The following is a 20,850-nucleotide window of genomic DNA, read 5'->3' on the forward strand; positions in this document are numbered from 1 at the left end:
ATTGCCTCTCTTTAGGGACAGGAATCTTTCATTTTCATCTGATTACCTGTTCACGCTGTAAGTATTTAAATGTACTCTGTGACAAAATGACACTTGATTGGCTAATGTAGTGTTTCTCTGTAAAGGATCTGCCTAAAGAGAAGCTGCATGCACATATTTGCTAATAACATCTACTAAATAAAATGGTGGTTATACAGTACTTTCCACTAAGGTCTTCAAAGACTTTATAATTCTCAATGTCCTTGGTTTGGGAAATAATAAACTTTTAAAGGGCAAAGCCTCAAACAACCTAATTTTAAAGAATGTTAAGAATTCTGGCCGGACATGGTGGCTCACACCTGTAATCCCAGCACTTTGGGAGGCTGAGATGGGCACATCACGAGGTCAGCAGTTCAAGACCAGCCTGGTCCACATGGTGAAACCCCATCTCTACTAAAAATACAAAAATTAGCCGGGCATGGTGGCGGGCACCTGTAATCCCAGCTACTCAGGAGGCTGAGCAGGAGAATCGCTTGAAACCGGAAGGTGGAAGCTGCAGTGAGTCGAGATCGTGCCACTGTGCTCCAGCCTGGGCAACAAAAGCGAAACTCCATCTCAAAAAAAAAAAAAAAAAAAAAAAAAATTCTATTCATTCCCTAGTCTCCTTTATTTCACAGGTTTCTTCCAATATACCTAAAAATCCAGTATGAGCTTGCTTTCTTATACATTAACCTTCTCAGATGTACAGATGTTTGGATGTAATCTTATGCCTATTGCCAAATTTACTGTTAACCATCCTAGGGTAGGACATATATTTTATTACTTTTATGGTATGAGCTGCATTTAATGTGCCAGAATATAAGCACATTTGTCTTAGTCCAAGAACTATTTTCAGTTTAGTTTTGTCACCAGAATCATGAGAGGTATCTTTTGACCAAATTCAGTTTCATTTATTGTTTAACTGCTAAGCAATGAAGACTATTAACAAACAGATTATCATTAACTCTAAAGTAAATAATAAAACTAAATACAGACTAAACGCTTACTTAACTAAATTATAAAAGTTCCTTCTAACAATTCCATCCCTTGAAGTTTATCCAGAAACCTACCTACCTTTTTGCTCTTTGGAAAGCTGTTCAGCTTGGTCCCAAATTTCGGTGGCATAGAGGAAGTTGGATGTGACCTGAACATAGCTGGCTGCCATCTGGTGGATCTTCTGTGGAATGGTCACTGAAGAACCACTTGCAGAAGCACTACTGGCCCCAGATGAATAATTTCCTGAATTGCCTGGTGACAGCTTTGGAGAAACAGGGGAAGGCATCCCCACAGCTTTGCTACACAACAGAAATAGGAAGCTTGTTCATATGGACATGGTAAGCATTATAAAATCAAGTACTACTAGCTCTTTCTACATGAAAGCATTTAAAATGTAAAGATTCTCTTAAACTAGATGGGTTTTCAGAGAACTACAATTTCTTCTGAATAAGTACTATAATCTTGTAATTCATAATCTTGTTATCTTAGAATCTGTAGCCTTTGTTTTAATGAATAACAACAAAACAAGAGATGGACAATAACTGAAGAAGTCATGCACCTTGTTACAGTTCAAAGACTTAAAAGCCAGATCCCCTCACTCTCTGCTCAACACTTTCCATCTGTTCGGGCATATAATTACATATTTTTTATACTGTTTTGTAGAAAGTTTGGTGGAATTCACATTTAACCTAAAAAACTGTGGTAGAAGATGGGAACATCTTTTATTGAACTCCACAATTTCTGACACTTTCCTAGTTTAACCAAATTACTCAGAGGTGACAAAGAGGTACAGCTCTCTCAAGCAACTGTAATCACCCCAAGCTTCCTGCCAATTAAATATTTCTTAGAAAACATACATGTTGAAATCTGGCAGGTTCATTTCAGGAGTACTAAAATTTGTGAAATGTTCAAGACTATGATCACACACTAAAAGAAAGGAAAAATCAAAAGTTGGGGTAAAAATAAACTTGTGTATACACATATATACATATTTTGGAGACATGCTCTGTCACCCAAGCTGGAGTGCAGTGGCGCGACCTCGACTTACTGCAACCTCCACGCCTCCCTGGTTCCAATGATTCTCCTGCCTCAGCCTCCAGAGTAGCTAGGATTACAGGCGCGCACGACACCACACCCGGCTAATTTTTGTATTTTTAGCACAGATGGGGTTTCACCATGTTGGCCAGGCTGGTCTTGAACTCCTGACCTTGTGATCTGCCCACCTTGGCCTCTCAAAGTGCTGGGATTACAGGCGTGAGCTACCATGCCCGGCTTGTTTGTATTTTTATCTGCACTTTTAACATTATAAACTTATGTAAGAAAATACACACAGGACAAAGAATGTCAATTCTTATAAACATAATAACTGAACAGATACAATTTAAAAGGTTCCATGGTGTTTTTTATCCTTTGGGAGATAGGTGGGATGAAAGTGACGTGGAGATGAAGGAGAAATCACAATCATGTCATTGTTACTAAATTCTGGCAGCGCCAAGATCTGACTAAAGATAAGCCTGCTGTGATAAGTCCAAGTAACTATGGAAATCAAACTGTGAAAAGGGTTGAGTGCTAGTAAAAACTCAGATTTCTTAACAGGTGAAACGTCTCATATCTAATCTTTATGATTATGTTCATTTATATTTTCAATTCCTAAAAAATACAGAGAAAAAATTATAACTTCTAAAAATATTTTATCAGAGATGGTTTTACTTATTTAAAAAGTAGTCATCTTTCCATTTTTGGAAATTGGACCATACTCATTTCACTTTTATTGCCACAATAATATTTTACATAAAAAAATTTTACCTACCTTCCCAAGCCAGGCGATGGTGCTTGAGAATTATTATAAGAATTCTGTGGAAAAAGTAAAATGTACTTAACAACAACAAAAACCACCACTACTTTAAGAAGTTCTAAATATATTTAAAAGCATTGGGCAAGAGCTGATCGTGAGCAGCTGTAAATATTTAAGACACCAAAATACGTGCGTGTGTGTGTGTGTGTAAAAGTACAAAAGAAATAAATTATTAGGTGAGAGCTGGGTGTTCTGGAAGACTTCACAGAAGAGGCAAGGAAAGAATGAGTAACACATGGATAAAGGGAAGGGGGATACATCCCAGCTACTCCCAGCTACCTGGGAGTAGCTGCAGTGAGCCATGATCGTTTTTTTAAAAAACTCCCTCTTAAAAAAGGGGTGGGTGGGTGGGTAGGTGGGTGGGGAGAGGGGAGAGATGAATCATACTATGCACAAAGGCTGCAGAAAAGACAATGTATGTGCCCCATGCAGTTTGCCTAAAGCAGAGGTTTAGACAAGGAACAAGAGACCCCTTGGGGCCAGGGTAAGGAGTTTAAACTTGACCCAGCAGGCAACTACTGAAGGGTTCCAAGTCATAATCAGAGGCAGATTTTAGGAGGATTTATGTGGTACTGGCCTGAAGAAACATAGGAAAATCTTTTAGGAAACTAAGATAGTAGTCAGAAAAGGATGGTATGAAAACAAAAGACTTTTTGTTTGTTTTTGAGACAGAGTCTCTCTCTCTGTCACCAGGCTGGAGTGCAGTGGCATGACCTCGGCTCACTGCAGCCTCCGCCTCCAGGGTTCAAGCGATTCTCCTGCCTCAGCCTCCCAAGTAGCCGGGACTACAGGCGTGTGGCACCACGCCTGGCTAATTTTTATATATTTAGTAGAGATGGGGTTTCACCATGTTGGCCAAGATGGTCTCAATCTCTTGACCTCATGATCTGCCTGCCTCAGCCTCCCAAAGTGCTGAGATTACAGGCGTGAGCCACCGAACCCGGCCGAAAACAAAAGATCATTTAAAAAGTAAATACAGCCGCTGCACATGGCTATAAGAGTTCTACAATCAGATACACGTAGATTAAAAAAACTCGAAGAAACCTCAAACTTATTTGAAAAGTCCCAAACAGTAGCTCCTCCCCTGGTGTGTTTTGCATAAACATGAGGGCAGTTCTCAGACAGGGATGGGAGACTACAAATTCTGTCTCCTAGGAAACGGACCTTGTGCTTTTGCATACTTACCTTCAGGTGCTCTGTCAGTGTCTTTGAGTACTTCAGAGCATTTTCCTTCTTCAGTTTGAACAGCCTCAGGTACAGCAAAGACTCGCATCGCAGGCTAGCCAATGGAAAAGGGCGGCTTATTTACCAGGACAGCAAACTCTGGCCAGATTTGCACAGACAGCCTTTGCATTGTGCAGAAGACTGGCTCATGTGACCATGGCATAGGCCACAACATTAACCGTTAGGCAAAACCAACAGATGCGTTCTTATTGTGGTACACATCCTAGGGAGGGGAAGATGGCTAAGAAGCCTAGGGCTAGGCTCTCATTATTTGCTGACATTCCAAAATCCAAACCTTATCCATAGGACACCAGCATGTCATGAAGTTTTAAAAATTACGAAGGGGTAGAATTTCCAAACCAAAGTGTAAACAATCTAAAATTAAAAAACAAAAACTAGGAAACTGAACTGCAAATATTACAAACCACAACATAGCTTATAAAGACCGTGCAGGATCATCCCTGCCTATCTCTCCAGTCACACCCACTTCTCGCTGGTCTTCTTTTAGTTCCTTGAAAGTTTCCCATTCCTTTCCACCATCCAGCCCTTGTACATGTTGTTCCCTCTAAATAGAGTAGGTCTCCCTACCCTCTACTGTTACAGTTACATATACTTTTCTTTCAAAATACTTAATTCATATGGACTTGTATGATGATTTGATTTCTGTCTTCTCACACTAGACTATATTCCATGATGAACAGGGCTGTGTTAGTCTTCTTCTTAGCTGCATTCCCAGTGTTAAACACAGTGCCAGGTAAAGTAAAGACCTGTAACAATCGAACTGATAATATCTCACTGGGATGAAGCAAACAAGTCACATCCTTTATTCTGAACAAAGTATATGCTTGCTCCCTAAGGAAAAGTATATGTGAATGGAGAGAGCGGGTACCAAATGAAGAGTGTGGAAAAGTGATTATTCAAGACCATGGAGGTTTCTACTATCAGTCTCACAAAGCCAAGGCTTTCATCAAGAGGGAAATGGATCAGAGACTGACAACAACTCAAACCTTTCAGTAGGAATTTTGAGTTACTTCCTGCTTGACCCATCAGGAACAGATTTAAGACAGGATTACAGAAGTCTGATTCAAGGAAAACATTCAGAAGAGCACACACAGCACTATTTATTATAGAACTTCCTGTATCTAGCAGAGGCTAGAACACAGAAAACTCACCAAAGTACTGTGAGTCGTTTATCTGCAGCTGTAGCATCTGGTGCCAAGTAATTCTTTAGCTTCATAGTGTATCTGTTGAGTTACAATAACAAACAAATGACAAACAGAATACTTCACCTTGATCTTATGATTTCACTTGTCCTCAAAACATTAGAATTTCAAACCTAAATAAAAGCAAAAATACTCATTGAAGTATCTACTTCTCCTTTATCCAATGACATTAAAGGATTATACACCCTCTTCAGTTTACTATATATCAGCCTCTTCCTTGATGGACCAGAGAAATAATGTTATTGCCAATGATCTGCCAAGTTTTTCCACTTACTTGATGAGATCCACCGTCTCTGAATACATAGGGAATGGGGATTTGGATTCCTGAGCATTCTTCTCTAATGCATTCCCACATTCAATGAAAGATACCACAGCATCAAGATAGTATACAGCTTTCTCAAACCTATCAGACTGAAGAAAGGAGAATGCAAGTAATGAGTAATGATCTACTATGGCTACAAACATCAGAAGATTACTTAAGTTAATTTGATTAAATACGTAAGTGTAAGGAGAATATCTACATACCAATGCATCTGCATTGTGCTTTAGCTTTTTTGCTTCTTGTAAATAATGGTCTGCTGAATAATTTCTGCAAGATAAATTTTCATTATAAATAGAATAGTAAATATTTTCATAATACTAGTTCATTTCAGTATCTAGTATCCCTCAGTTTTTATGTCCTCAAGCAAAGAAAATGAGCTGTTACTAAGAATTTGTTTCAGTATTTTCTGACAAATGTTTATATCAGGTTAAAAGCATAAGTTGTTTTGACCAACTCATGGCAAACCTAATTAGGAAAACAGAAATCAAGCTCCCTAGTATCAAATACTAAGTTACTCAAGTTGATTGTAAGATTAAGCATAAATAAAATGTGAGTAGGAGAAATTACCTTTTATTAAAATAGAGGAAAAAACAATATTGCTCTTCCTCATTTAAGAAACCCTCCATTTTAACAGTGATATCAGCAGTAGTAAGATTCTTCTACTGGAAGGCAGATCATTCACATCCCTCATGGGAGTCATGGAGTTAAGCTAAAGGAGCCGTACTTGGACTAGTGGGTACTTTTCAAATTGAAACCTGAATATTCTGCAGATCATACATAAGTATACATCCTTCTGATCAATGATAGATTTTTTTTTTTTTTTGAGACGGAGTCTCGCTCTGTTGCCCAGGCGGGAGTACAGTGGCGCAATCTCGGCTCACTGCAACCTCTGCCTCCCGGGTTCAAGCAGTTCTCCTGCCTCAGCCTCCTGAATAGCTGCGATTACAGGTGTGTACCACCACGCCCAGCTAATTTTTGTATTTTTAGTACAGACAGGGTTTCTCTATGTTGGTCAGGCTGGTCTCAAACTCCTGACCTCGTGATCTGCCTGCCTGGGCCTCCAAAAGAGCTGGGATTACAAGCGTGAGCCACCGCGCCCGGCCAATGATAGAAATGAAAATGAGTTTCTTATATGCTGACTGGAATCATTTCTTAAATACAGATACAAAAAATCATATTATCTCACCTGTCATCAAAGACAAGCTTTGTTCTCCGAGGCTTAGAAGAATCAAGAGTTGGTGCAGATGGAGGACAGTTAGAGGAGCTACTTGGAGCCTTTTCCTGACCAAAAAAATATATAACTACAATGAAAACTGTAAGGAGATTAAAAATGAAACTAATAGCATTTCTTCAGCCACTGGTAAAAAGGAAACAAAATTTCATTGCCTTTCATAATGAATTTCCTTGTTACAAAACTTTTATAAACTTCATAATGTAAACTTTAAAAAAAAAAAGGGTCCATTTTATATAACTGAAATATTCATTCTAATATTTATATAAGGGTCTACTATATGCCAGGCACTGGCCTAGGCAGTTGTTAAAACATAAGGAAGACAAAAGCCTAGTATGAAAATGGCAGCACTACTTACGGCAACATTTATTGGTAGTTACTGGTCAATGAAAACAGCAATAATATTAATAGCATCTAATATTTATTATGTGCTTACTACTTACCAGGCACTAAGTTAACTAAGTACTTAGCATTATTGTTAATCCTTTAACAAACCTATGAAATAAGTACTGCTATTAAGATAAAATGAAAAAGCAGTCTCAAGGAGGTTGAGTAACTTGCCTAAGTTCAAACAGGTTTTAAATGGCATTCTTGGAATTTGAGTTTCAAATTCAGAATTGCCAGACTTCAAAAGCCTAGTTACTTTCTTAAACTTTACTCTGCCTCTCATCCACATGTCTTTTTTTTATTTTAAGAGATGGGAGTCTTGCTATGTTGCCCAGGTTGATCTTAAACTCCTAGGCTCAAGTGATCCTCCCACCTCAGCCTCCTGAGTAGCCGGGACCATGGGCATGTACTACTGCACCTGGCTATATGTCTATTCTGCCTCCTATCAATATAGCCCTTTATGAAAGAGCTATGACTCTCTCTCAACTGCCTTCCATCCAGCCCTATCTTTAATAAAACGAATATACATTTTTCCATAATAAAACACCATAAACAAGTGGAATTTATTCCAGGAATGCATGGATGTTTCAACATTAGAAAACTCAATAATATATAATTTTACTTTACCTATTTACCCAATATAAAATTTTTTATATTTATATAAAAAATATAAAAATTTTAAATATATAATTATACTTTGAAATGGCTTTCTGAATATTATGTTGTACTGTAACATTACTAGGATAGCTTTTCCTCTGTTTTATTTATTTATTTGTTTGAGAAAGGGTCTCACTCTGTCGCCTAGGTTGGAGTGCAGTGGTGCAATCATGGCTCACTGTGGCTTCAACCTCCTGGGCTCAAGCGATCCTCCAGCCAGCCTCCCAAAGTGTTGGAATTACAGGCCGTGAGCCACCATGCCTGGCCCGCTCTATGTTTTATAAATAGACCCATAAGGACCTACATTCAGATTTGCTTTTCAGAGGATTTCTGAAAATAAGTTTCCAAATATTTAAACAGTTTTCTTATATAAAAACTATGTGCAATGTTGATTTTCCAGATCTAATATTTTCTTTAGTTGATAGAATAAAAAATAGCATATTTCCTAACTAAATTACAGATTGTTCTCTAATAAACTCAAATGTCACTGCCTAACTTGGAAATTGTCAAGACTAACAAATACTAACTTCAGTAACTGTTAAGTGCCAAGAGCTATTGAAATCAAAGTGGTAAGGCCCTATTCCATATTTTGTTGAAAACAACAGAGTACCAAATGACTACATTTGATCCAACAAATATTTCCTCATTACCCAGCAAGTTAAGCACCGGATAAAACACAAAATAAGACACAAATGCCTGCTTTCAAGAAGCTGACGAACTTCTTGAAGAAACTCCTTTCTTACGTGTGATAGAAGCATACACAGTGATTTTTACCCACGAGATAGCAGAATCCAAATGAGCAGGAGAGCTCACTTATTTAAAAGCAAATTAATTAATTAATTAATTAATAATTAAAAAAGCAATAGCAGGTTTCAAGAAGCAAGCACAGAGGCCTCAAATCCTACAGTTAAAGGATGGGAAATGGAGAAAAACCATCAGCAGGCAGATGGAGAACTGGAGCAATAAAGCAGGCCAATATAAGAGTCAAGGTCCTAAGCACCTTGTGCTAACACTAAACTACTAAAGAAAGAGGTTGTTCAGCTAGAGAAAAAGCTTTCTGTGTATTTTAATTTGAGAAGTTCTTAATTAAAATAATCTCAATTTAAAAAATTTAAATTTTACCAGTTAATAAATATAATAGCTTTAAGGAGTCTTATTTTTCAACTCTCAAACCTTTGCTTACTAAATAATAGGTATTTTCTGATTTAAGTAAATTTGCTCCTGATCAGAACAGTTTAGAAAGCAAACAACCTGGTAAACAAATTGAGGTTGAGTGACTATTAAAGTACAGCCTTGAAAAAGCTCCTTTGATCCAAATCTCCAACTATAAACATGAAGAATACTCCCCTGCATTGTGAGTATCCTAGGAATAATAATTAGAAATAATTTCAGTGCTAGCTTAGCTAAAGATTTCTTTTTCTATTTCATGAATCAAAGTCAAATGATTGCTTTGTCACTTTACGTAATATAACTTGTTTGTAAAGTATAATTCTGAGAAACTCAAAGCCTATTTCAAACAATATACAACAACTCAATCTTAGCAACTAGAACCACTTAGTTCTTATTTTAAAAGCTTCCATAACCAACTTTTCCAATGACTGGTTTCTATCTTTTTTTTTTTTTTTTTTTTAATTCTAAAGTTCTTTTACAGACAGGGTCTCACCACATTGCCCAGGCTGGACTCAAATTCCTCAAATGATCCTTCCATCTTAGCCTCCCAAATAGCTGGGACTACAGGTATGAGCCACTGTACCCAAGGGTTTTTCTTTCAATATGTATGTGACCAGCTGACTTACTGCCTTCACAGTCTTATATCACTATATTCATTTATCAGGATTATTACATATAGAGGGTAAAAGACATAGGCCTATATATTTACTGAGATGTTACAATAATTTCAAAGCACAGTGTCACCCTGGAAAAGTCACATGGCAAGTTGAGTGATTTTCAAAAGCCCCAGGCCCCCAACACTTTACCTTAACCTCCTTGGAGCTACTGGAAGTCTTCCCTTCGGTCTTCTTCTGCTTTGATGTGGAGGAACTGTTTTTGCTGCTGCCACTCGTCTCCTTGGTGCTGTTACTGCTTGACTTTAAGGAAGAAGACTGACTAATAGTCCTCTTCCGAGAGCCATGCTCTGTTTTTGGATCTTTTGAAGGAACAGGCCCAGCGGGAGAAGGCAACAAATCCTTTTCTTTTGCAGCACTCTGCTTAGATGACCTGCCAAACCAAACAAATGCCTTCATTTCTCCACACAGTAATACAGGGGTAATTGATTTTTCCATTTCTCTTTGTCTGCTTTCAAGACAAATCTGTTTTTCCCCATTTGATTACTAGGACACATGATTTCTATAAAACAAAATAAGACTGTAAATTCCATGAAGGTAGGCATCTTCTCTGTTTTTATTCCCGTGGTTGTAAATCCAGGGCCAAAAACTGACCTACCACTCAGTAGTACTCAATAAATATTGGCTGAATGATGGAACAAATTGATGAATGGTGAATGAAGAGATTACCACTTTTAAGTTGGCAACCAGTCTCTTGGAAATTACAGATAAGTTTGCCATCGAACCAGAAAGTGGCATAGCTTTACTTTAATTCTCCCCCCATACTCACCCCTACCCCAATAAAAAATGAATAAAGGAAGAACTAATTAAATGTTAAATGTTTTCCATCCCTATTAGCTAAAAGTGAAAGCTCCCACTATTTGGCATATGTTATGTGTATGCATTTATATAACACTTGCTTACTAAAAGGAACACTCAGAGCATGTCAGAAAGTACCCACTATCAAATGATATACATATATTAACAACACTGGCATGCAACATGTTTTGGGAACGTACTCTCTGTTGCTAGATGGCTTATGGCCTGCTGAATTCTTGTCCTCCGTTTTGGGTTTCTTGCTCTCACTGGCTCGGTTATCATCTTCATTCTAGATGAAAAATAGAAACCGTGGTCTGATTTTTATTCAACTAACTTCAGCTTCCAGCACTAGCTACACACAAAGAGTTTATCCATGATTAGGCATCAGAAAGAAGATAAAAGAGAAGTACTAAAATTCATTTAAATAATATTCAAGAAGATGAGGTTTTAAGGCTGAGGTCGCCTATTTTAGATACACAAAACCCAAAGACTGAAACACATTTCCTACAGTCTCTAAGATGGCATCTTTTCAATGTAATGATTTGGGAGGTAGTATCTGTGAAATTAAGATATAATTTACATAACATAAAATTCACTCTTTAGAAGTGCACAATTCCATAACATTTGGTATATTCAGAGTTGTACAACCATTACCACAATGAAATTTTAATTTTATTTATTTATTTATTTACTTTTCAGACGGAGTCTTGTTCTGTCGCCCAGGCTGGAATGCAGTGGCACGATCTCAGCTCACTGCAACCTCTACCTCCCAGGTTCAAGCGATTCTCCTGCCTCAGCCTCCCAGCTAATTTTTTGTATTTTTAGTAGAGACGGGGTTTCACCATGGCCAGGATGGTCTCAATCTCCTGACCTCATGATCCGCCCGCCTTGGCCTCCCAAAGTGCTGGGATTACAGGTATTAGCCACTGCACCCGGCTTAATGAATTTTAAAATATTTTCATTATCCTGAAAACACACTCTATACCCATTAGTAGTCACTCCCTATCTCTTCCTGCCCCAGACACTGGCAATCACATTTCATCTTTATAGATTTGCCTATTCTAGACATTTCAGGAAAATGGATCATTCAATATAGGTGGCCTTTGTGGCTCCTTTCATTTAGTGTAACATTTTTAAGGTTCATCCATGTTGCAGCATGGATTAGTACTGCATTCTCATTTATGGCTGAATAGTATTCACTGCATAGAATTTATTCATTTTGTTTAGTCATTCATCAGGTGATGGCCATTTGGGTTGTCTCCACTTTTTGGCTAATATGAATAATGCTACTATGAACATTCAAGTACAAGTTTTTGTGTGGACATGTTTTCATTTCTCTTGGATATATAACTAGCAGTACAACTGCAGATCAAAAGGTAACTCTATGTTTAACTTTTTCAGTAACTACCAAACTATGTTCCAAAGCAGTGGTATCATTTCTATTCTCATCAGCATCATATCAAAGTTCCAACTTTTTCACAACTTTGCCAACATTTTTTATGGTCCATACTTTTGATCATAGCACAGCCTAGTGACTCAAAAAACTTTCTGATGGAAAACACAAGTGGTGGGCCCATCCACTGCCAATGTTACTTTTCTAAGTGAATCTAAGTTTTCCTTTTGCTTCAAATATCAGGGCACGAGAATGCAAATATTCTACCATAACAAAAGAATCTGTTCCCCTATACAAATGAATAAAGACAGACAAATGAAAACATGAGAAAAAGAAATCTACATCCTTTATTACCCTTAACTGGGTCTTCTCTTAGTACTACCTGCTTTACCTCCAGGTACTGCCCTTGACACTTTATATTTTAAATGTCTGAATACCTTATAAAAGGGCCAGGTGTGGTGGCTGACACCTGTAATGCCAGTGCTTTGGGAGGCTGAGGTGGGAGGACTGCTTGATTCCAGGAGTTTGAGACCAGTTTGAGCAATATAGCAAGATACCATCTCTATAAAAAATTAGCCAGGTGTGGGGTCGCATGCCTGTAGTCCTAGCTACTCGGGAGGCTGAGGAGGGAGGATCACTTGAACCCGGCAGTTTGAGGTTGCAGTGAGCTATGAATGCCATGGCACTCCAGCCTAGGTGACAGAGTAATACCCTGTCTCTAAAAGTAAGAAAAATAAAATAAAATCTTACAAAAAAAGTAATACTTTTTAAGCACAAAAGGACCATTTTTTTAAATTCCATAGAAAAAGTCCTAGCTTCCTAAAGAGCGGAGTCTATCATACACAAGCTCTTATTCCACATAATTCTATGAATTAAATCCCACAGCCAAGTCCAGCGATCTGAGGCTGTGGGCTACAGGGGCCAGCAGCCCTAAACAGCTTACTAGTTGAGCAAAACATCTCTATACTATGATAATGGAAACTCATTAGGTATAGTATAGAGAGTAGTAAGCTTTGGTTTTCTAAAAATTTAAATAATGTGGACAATTTCAATTTTTAAAGATTCAAAAAAGAAGTCATGTATTATTCTAATTTGTCTGAATATATATCATCTGCACATGGCACTGTGGTTTTATGAAAAGGAGAGAGGAAAATATCTCACTCCATTTTAAGAAAGTGCTCTATTCTCCCTGTAGTATATGTGATTCTCAGGTCAACTGGAGTGGTGTTTGTGTTCTAAGTTTACTTACTTGGTAAGGCCATTCTGGTACCTATCTGTTCACCTACTCAAGCTTAACTTCTGGTCTTTCACAATCATAGACATGTATCGGAAGAAATTATAGTATTCTTTGATATAGACTACTTAAAACTTTACATTCTCCTGTAAATTCCTCACTAGAGCTGAAAAGATCAGGCTGTTTTTCCCACAGTCTCTATATATGTAGTGATTCAGATCTCTTCATTGTATGATTATTATCCTCCAATCATAGACATGCGTGAGTTTTCACATTTCCTCAGTCTAAGAAAAGCAGACCTTAAATATACAAATTTTGCTTCTATATCCAAAATTATCTTGGAAGTATTTAGGGATGACAGCTGGCTATGAGCCAGCAATATTTTCAGTTCTGACCTTTGTTAAGGAAAATAAGCTGGGGCATAGAGGTGCATAGCAGATTAGTTATTTAAAGTGTGACTTGGTCTGGGTGTACATCAGAAGAGAATGGTAGGGATTATAACAATACGGGGAGTACATATCCAAACTAAAAACACCTAAAACCAAAATGTTGAGAATGTTGCAAATGCCTATTTGCAAGCTGCTGCTCTCTAACCTCTACACTGGCCAGCACATGCTGAAAAGCACTGACTCATTTTTTATTTCATTAGCAACTATTCTGCTTTACTGAAGGACACAGGCAGAAGCACAGAAATCCTCAAGAGACTGTTCCACATGTAGCCTCGCCTGGGCCTTGGGTTTACCCACTATTTTCCTTCACAGCTTATGACCCACCTTGTTACTTTGTGGCTTACTGAGATTTCCACCGCATTTCAGATTCTGATGTTTCAAAACAAACAACAAAAACCCTTCACAAACCTTATGCTTCCTCTTGCCTTTGTTGGAAACTTTTTCTGAGGCTTGTTTCTGAGCCTCTCTCGTGTGCTTTTCTGGCACATTTTTCTTTTCCCCCTTGGGCGGCTCTGTTTCTTTGTAAGGCTTTCCTGGTATTCTAGTCAAAAGATTCAGGTCAATCTTCACAATAAGTGGGTACCTGTCATCAGGCTCACTGAGGGGTGAAAGAAGTTCCTTCTCTTCCATAGGAGAGAACATTCGTTGCCGAAAAAAGCTATCTTCTTCCTCCACTGAGGAGGGTTTAACAGGAGTCCTATTGCTCTCGGGGTACTTAGGAGTTTGTGAGGAAGGAGGAAGGCTCTCACTTTCATCTGAATCTGAGGATGAGGTATCTGTTTCTATGATTTCCCTTGATTTCTGGGAAGATTTACTTGTTGACTTATATTTCTTTTTCTCTGCTGTAGGTCGAGGGGAAGACTTAGACTCCTTCTTTATATTGGGTTTCCTTGAGCCTTTGGTGGCTGCTTTGTGTCTGCTGGAGGGCATGCTGCTAGCCAAGTCTACAGGGGTTTCACTTTCTATCTTCAGGCCTCCACGAGGCTCTTCAGCAGCTGCCTTCTCAGCCTTTTTGGGTTGTTTTTTGCCTACAGTTCTTCTCTGTGTTGTGCTGTCACTCTGTGCAGGAGATTTCTGCCTCCCACGCCCACTTTCTGATCCCTTTTGGATGGTTTTGGAGTCTCGTCCCGGAGTAGCGGAACTCGTTTCTTTAGGTCCACTTGTATCAGTGTAGCTATTCCCAGTGCCCTGCTCTCGGCCTTCCTTTTTGTAGCCTTGAGATGATGGGATGTTACTGTCCACTGAAGAGGCGGGTGACACTTTATGTGGGTTCACTTTATTCAGCCAATTATCAAGTTGCCATTTGTTTGTTGGCGGGGGTTCAGGCTGAAAAACAGAGAAATATGTATGCTTTTTTCGATACTGAATGCTTTTTTCGTTCTCCCTCCTTTACAACCTCAAAGAAGAGGAAAAACCACAATGCCTAATGCAACTAAAGCAAATGGCTCTCTATGAACCAAAGCAAAGGGCTGAGTATTGACTATTAGCTCTTATCATCTGAATAAGAAGATAAGTGGCCAGGCACGGTGGCTCACACCTGTAATCCCAGCACTTTGGGAGGCTGAGGTGGGCGGATCATGAGATCAGGAGTTTGAGACTAGTCTGACCAACATGGTGAAATCTCGTCTCTATTAAAAATACAAAAATTAGTCAGATGCGGTGGCGCACGCCTGTAATCCCAGCTACTCAGGAGGCTGAGGCAGGACAATCACTTGAACCCGGGAGGCGGAGGTTGCAGTGAGCCAAAACTGAGCCACTGCACTCCAGCCTGGGTGACAGAGTAAGACTCCGTCTTAAAAAAAAAAAAAAAGATAAGCTTAATGTTATATATGACCTTTAAATAGCAAATATTCCTATTCAAGAATCCAATTTCAAAGGCATAATTACAAATTACCGTACAGAACATTTAATTCTAGAAAGTAAACAAATGATGTAGGTACAAAGAGATTTTTAACTGCAATTTAACAAGCTATACCAAAATTGTATTACATAAGACTCTTTTTATCAACAACATGATGTTCTTTGTAACCACAGAACATCAATTACCATGTTGAGTCATAAAAATAAAAGACCAAACTAAAGGTACACAGTATTTTAGTGACCTGTAATATGCCAAGCAGTTCCTAATCTAGACCGAATTTGTTCAAACAACAAGGAACCATCTAGATTTCCTCCAACGTACACAGTACAATTTCTTTTTGTCAGACTACGGAACCTTCTTTCCTTCTCCTTTTATATTTGGATCAGGTTTTAAATGGACATCACCAAGGACCCTGAGAGGGCCTGTGGAAGGTACCCCACCGCCTCTGTCTCACCTCGGGAGATGCACTCTGGGATGGCTCATTTGCCTCACTGTCACTGGAACTACTTTCACTCTCTGAGTCAGATCCAGAGCTGCTTTCAGATCCACTGTGGCTACTAGAATCATCCCTGGAGTTATCTGCTCCTTCACTATTATGGTGTGAAGGTTCAGAGTTACTAAAAGAGATGAAATATACAAATGTCCAAAGTTTATTTTACATTGACAACAGGAAAACATCCAAATCGGACAACCAACTTTCTTTTTTTCTTCTTGTCTTTTTTTTTTTTAGACGGAGTCTTGCTCTGTGGCCCAGGCTGGAATGCAGTGGCACGATCTCAGCTCACTGCAACCTCCGCCTTCCAGGTTCAAGCAATTCTCCTGTCTCAGCCTCCCAAGTAGCTGGGACTACAGGCGTCCACCACCACGCCCGGCTAATTTTTGTACTTTTAGTAGAGACGGGGTTTCACCATATTGGTCAGGTGGGTCTCAAACTCCTGGCCTCAGGTGATCCACCCGCCTCGGCCTCCCAAAGTGCTGGGATTACAGGCGTGAGCCACCGCGCCCGGCTGCAACTTTCTTTAAAATGTTTACTATGTGTTAGACTGCTATAATTCTATGAATCCAGAACTTCACTGTAAATGAAATGAGTAATTCTTTTTAAAGTTTCTGATGTGCTACTTAGCTATTAATACTCACCTTTTAAAAACAGTTTGAGGTATAATACACAAAACACCCACTTTAAGTGTATAATTCAATGACTTAATTTACAGAATTGTACAACCATTATCAAAATTGATATTTACTTATAAGGCCACTTATTATATCCCTGCAATGTTATCAGGCTGACCCAACTCTTACCAATAAAACAGAAAAGAAAAGGATGCCCACCTTCCTGGTGTACTCCTCGGCATTGTCTTATCACAATCCTAAAATTAAAACATAAGAAAGAATCTGTGAATGAATAAACAGTATTCTATTTGCTTAGTGTGAATAATATCTGAACTCTTAACAGAAAAAACTGGATTCTCTAATGTATGCAACAATGTTTAGCACTTATACTGTTTTTACCTAAAAAGTAACTGAATTGCCAGAATAAGATCAAAAGCTTTGTTAATAGTTATTATTGTCAATAATCTACTGCTTCATGAGTATGTTTTGATCCATAATAAATGTTGAGGAAAACCCAATTTTTTAAAAAAATAAGAAAAAAATGGAGATTTAAAAACAGAGAAGAAAACTACAACATTTCAGTGTCAGAAAGCTTATAAGAAACTTATTTTAAGTAATAAATGCATTATTCCATTATCATTTTTATAAAATACAATGAAAATACTATATGAGACTGGCAAAATAATACAACAGTAGACACACCTGTTCCCCATCACTGTCTTCACTGCTGCTTAGTTTTAAGTCATCTTTTAACATACTAGAGGGAAAAGACAAAGAATTATTATTTTTGGAACAGTTTACATGGTATGCCAGAGTACTAAATATCTACTAAAAATTCTAGAAATAATCACTGTGGTAGCCAAAAATTTAACCAAAAAACAAAACACCAGTAAGTCTTATTCTATCTGGTTTGGTTCAAAATCTCAAAATTGAGAATGGAGGAATTTAACCATTCCTAAGCTCTATCCTTCCCATGAATAAAATATTCACCTTTTCTAATTAAACAAAAGCTACTTTCTATAAACTCTCATAATTCAGTTCTGTAATCTCTAACTTTTCCCTAGTTGCACACACACATTCATTATTAAAAATTAACAAAGTCATACCCAACAATCCACTAGAGAGATATAATTCCTAAAAAGAAGGAAGATAAAATGAAAGCATCAAGCAATTCTTCCTTTGTCCCCCATGTTCCATAAAGAGAGGTTAGTATAACTGTTGACAACTGGGTAACTGTGAAAACCAGAACGGTTTCCTAAGCCAAAGTTCTAGTTCATAAATGCCTTGCTATGAAACAAAGTGCCCTCTGCAGAAATAAATATTTTGGGTAAAAGTCCTGGCTATATAGCAGAAATGGCTATGTATATATTTTTAAAACTTTGAAGTTCTGGCTGGGTGCGGTGGCTTATGCCTGTAATCCCACTACTTTGGGAGGCTGAGGTTGGCGGATCACCTGAAGTCATGAGTTCGAGACCAGCCAGGCCAACAGGGTGAAACCCTGTCTCTACTAAAAATACAAAAATTAGCCTGGCGTGGTGGTGGGCACCTGTAATCCTAGCTACCCAGGAGGATGAGGTAGGAGGAGAATTGCTTGAACCCGGGAGCTGGAGGTTGCAGTGAGCCGACATCCCATCACTGCACTCCAGCCTAGGCGACAGAGCGAGACTCTGTCTCAAAAAAACAAAACAAAACAAAAAAAACTCCCAAGTTCCAAAATCTCCGTTGATCAAAATTCAAATCAATTAAAACACATACACACAAATACTATAAGCTTACAGTTTCTGGAATTTGTTTTTGAAAGCAAAATTAAAGATGTAAATTTTCTCTTAAGGCCATAAAATCAAAACCATTAAACTTAAAATTTTCTATGTAACAGTCCACAAAACATTCCTTGTCTTTTTACATGGGAGGAAAAATTAATACAAAGCTTAGGGAGAACTACAACTAGGAAAATGTCTAATTTCTCATTATCAGTAATTCCATTACCTTTCTTAAAATTTCATTACAATCTCCAATCAGTGAGAAGGAAATCTTCTTTCACTCTATTAACTACTTGTACTTTTCCTCCTCAAAGTTTAACCAACATTTCTATATCTGACCCTAAGTTCAAAATATTACATATTAAACACCACCTTGAAATAAAGTAACCAGATGATTTTTAAGACTGGCCCAATTAAACAGAACAGGGAAAAAAGAGTTTTCTTTCAGACAGGGGCTTAGTGCATCTATCTCTATGACTGATTTTCCTCTAAGGAAATGTACTTAGTCTGAATTCTCTCGGCCTTTATGATTTAACAATGGCAGCTCAATGAACTTGTTTACACATGTGAATATGTCAAAGCTTTTACCAGACTGCTCAGGGCCCTGCACGCTTTTGTTCCCTCACAACCAAAGTGATAGGTATATATATGGTAAGACCACATCCGTTCTTTACATATAAATAAGTATGATGAATAGGAGTATAATTTGAATTTTTCAGCAGTGAAGGGGGTACTTCTTGTGTTCATGTATTTTCATTCTTAGTTCTTATATTCAGCTGAAGTGCTACCAGGCTAGGGTCATCACAGTATAGTCTGTGACTATGGCATAGAAAGCTGGCACTGTAGTCACTGCTTCTTTAGAACTCTGCTTTAATCACTGAGTTAACTTGTGGTCTCAGGAGTTCATTCTTTAAGTTGGAATTTATTTTCATCCAATACATTACCCTGTTACATTTTTATATATATTCCTGCTTCTACCAACAAAATAAAAATAAGAAAACTTAAAGACAGTACAAACTATGTATGTTACTTAATCTAGTGGTTAAATGAAGGGCTTGGCCTAAAGAAGAATCCTGTCTTTATGACTTATTAAATATAAATTAGGAATATACACACAAAAACATACACATACAACTCTCAGATGAGAAAAAACCATGATCTCAGAGCAAAGGTAGGCAAACTGTGGCCCACAAGCCAAATCCAACCTACCACATTGTTTTAAAGAGTGTGGCTGGAATACTGCCATACTTAGGGTCTACAGCTGCTTTCATACTACAGATGGCAGAGCTGAGCAGTCAAAACACAGACTATGTGGCTCTGAAAGCCTAAATATTTCACTATCTGATCCTTTACATAAAAATTTGCATGCTCATGCCTTAAATATTTCTTTTATTTTTTAATTTTTCTGAGATCAAGTCTCGCTCTGTGGCCCAGGCTGGAGTGAAGTGGCACGATCTCGGCTCCCTACAACCTCCACCTCCCAGGTTCAAGTAATTCTCCTGCCTCAGCCTTCCAAGTAGCTGGGATTACAGGCGCTCGCCACCACGCCTGGCTAATTTTTTTATTTTTAGTAGAGAAGGGGTTTCACCACGTTGGCCAGGCTGGTCTCGAACTCCTGACCTCACGTGATCTGCCTGCCTTGGCCTCCCAAAGTGCTAGGATTACAGGTGTAAGCCACCCTGCCCAGCCTCAATATTTCTAAATACTGTTCAAAATACCTAGATATTACAGGTAACTTTTAGCAAAAATGATAAATATTAAACTCATTAAGCAATAAACTTACGATTTAGACTGGTGCCCATTTGAAGTTTTAGAAGGATTATATCTTTCTGGAACAAAAAGAATGAAGTGAGCAACTAAAGGATGGCTATTTAGACTGTAAAATGTCTATGTAAAATACCCTCAAATAAATGTAAATCAAACAATGAAATATAATTCTTCAACCACCAAACTGGTAACACCTTCAAGCCCAATAATATGAGATACTGGTGACTACAGGGAAATAAGCATGTGCACATGTTGCTGGTAGGACTATAAACTCATACGATCTTCTTGAAGAGCAATCTGGTAATACCTTCTCAGTACTGTAATTATATTGCTAAGTGACTTAATAATTCCAATGAAAGGAATTTACATTACAGGTATAATCTTGAGGAATACATGAACACACAAGCACATACTTGGGAATGTTTATTATAGCCTGGTTTGTAATGGCAAAAACTGGAAAAAAATGTCCATCGATAGGGGACTAGTGAAATAAATTAAGATATTTTCATATTATAACATAATTTTAAGGTTAAACAATGAGCTAGAGCTTTATGCTGATATAGAAATAGCTCTAAAACAAAGTGAAAAACACAAATAATGAGTAGAGGCAGCTTATGATCCCATTTGTGAACAGCTTTCAGAAAAGAGAATGAGAGAAGAGTAGAAGGATGAAGCATTCTTAAAAGATGACGACTAGGGAAAACAAGCTGAGAAAAAAAGG

General features: G+C 38.0%; 1 protein-coding gene across 8 annotated transcripts in view; it reads right to left on the bottom strand.

Annotated features, from left to right (window-relative positions):
* AFF4 (ALF transcription elongation factor 4) overlaps nucleotides 1–20,850 on the bottom strand; it is an 82,047-nt gene that overhangs the window by 6,869 nt on the left and 54,328 nt on the right. For 4 of the 8 annotated variants that reach the window (XM_016944950.4, XM_016944952.4, XM_016944951.4 and 1 more), the window contains 14 exons: nucleotides 20,146–20,191; nucleotides 17,305–17,359; nucleotides 16,822–16,859; nucleotides 15,947–16,109; nucleotides 14,040–14,957; nucleotides 10,756–10,844; nucleotides 9,890–10,130; nucleotides 6,825–6,919; nucleotides 5,842–5,905; nucleotides 5,591–5,727; nucleotides 5,266–5,337; nucleotides 4,055–4,148; nucleotides 2,825–2,868; nucleotides 1,093–1,313 (listed from right to left, as the gene is read on the bottom strand). In XM_016944950.4, coding sequence (XP_016800439.1) covers nucleotides 1,093–1,313; nucleotides 2,825–2,868; nucleotides 4,055–4,148; nucleotides 5,266–5,337; nucleotides 5,591–5,727; nucleotides 5,842–5,905; nucleotides 6,825–6,919; nucleotides 9,890–10,130; nucleotides 10,756–10,844; nucleotides 14,040–14,957; nucleotides 15,947–16,109; nucleotides 16,822–16,859; nucleotides 17,305–17,359; nucleotides 20,146–20,191 — 2,277 coding nt within the window. Of the gene's footprint in view, nucleotides 1–1,092; nucleotides 1,314–2,824; nucleotides 2,869–4,054; nucleotides 4,317–4,356; nucleotides 4,469–5,265; nucleotides 5,430–5,590; nucleotides 5,728–5,841; nucleotides 5,906–6,824; nucleotides 6,920–9,889; nucleotides 10,131–10,755; nucleotides 10,845–14,039; nucleotides 14,958–15,946; nucleotides 16,110–16,821; nucleotides 16,860–17,304; nucleotides 17,360–20,145; nucleotides 20,192–20,850 lie in introns of those variants that run through there. The other 4 variants (XR_010157001.1, XR_010157000.1, XM_016944953.4 and 1 more) reach the window with 4 other exon arrangements.

The sequence above is a fragment of the Pan troglodytes genome, chromosome 4, assembly GCF_028858775.2.
Source record: "Pan troglodytes isolate AG18354 chromosome 4, NHGRI_mPanTro3-v2.0_pri, whole genome shotgun sequence".
NCBI classification, from domain to species: Eukaryota; Metazoa; Chordata; class Mammalia; order Primates; family Hominidae; genus Pan; species Pan troglodytes.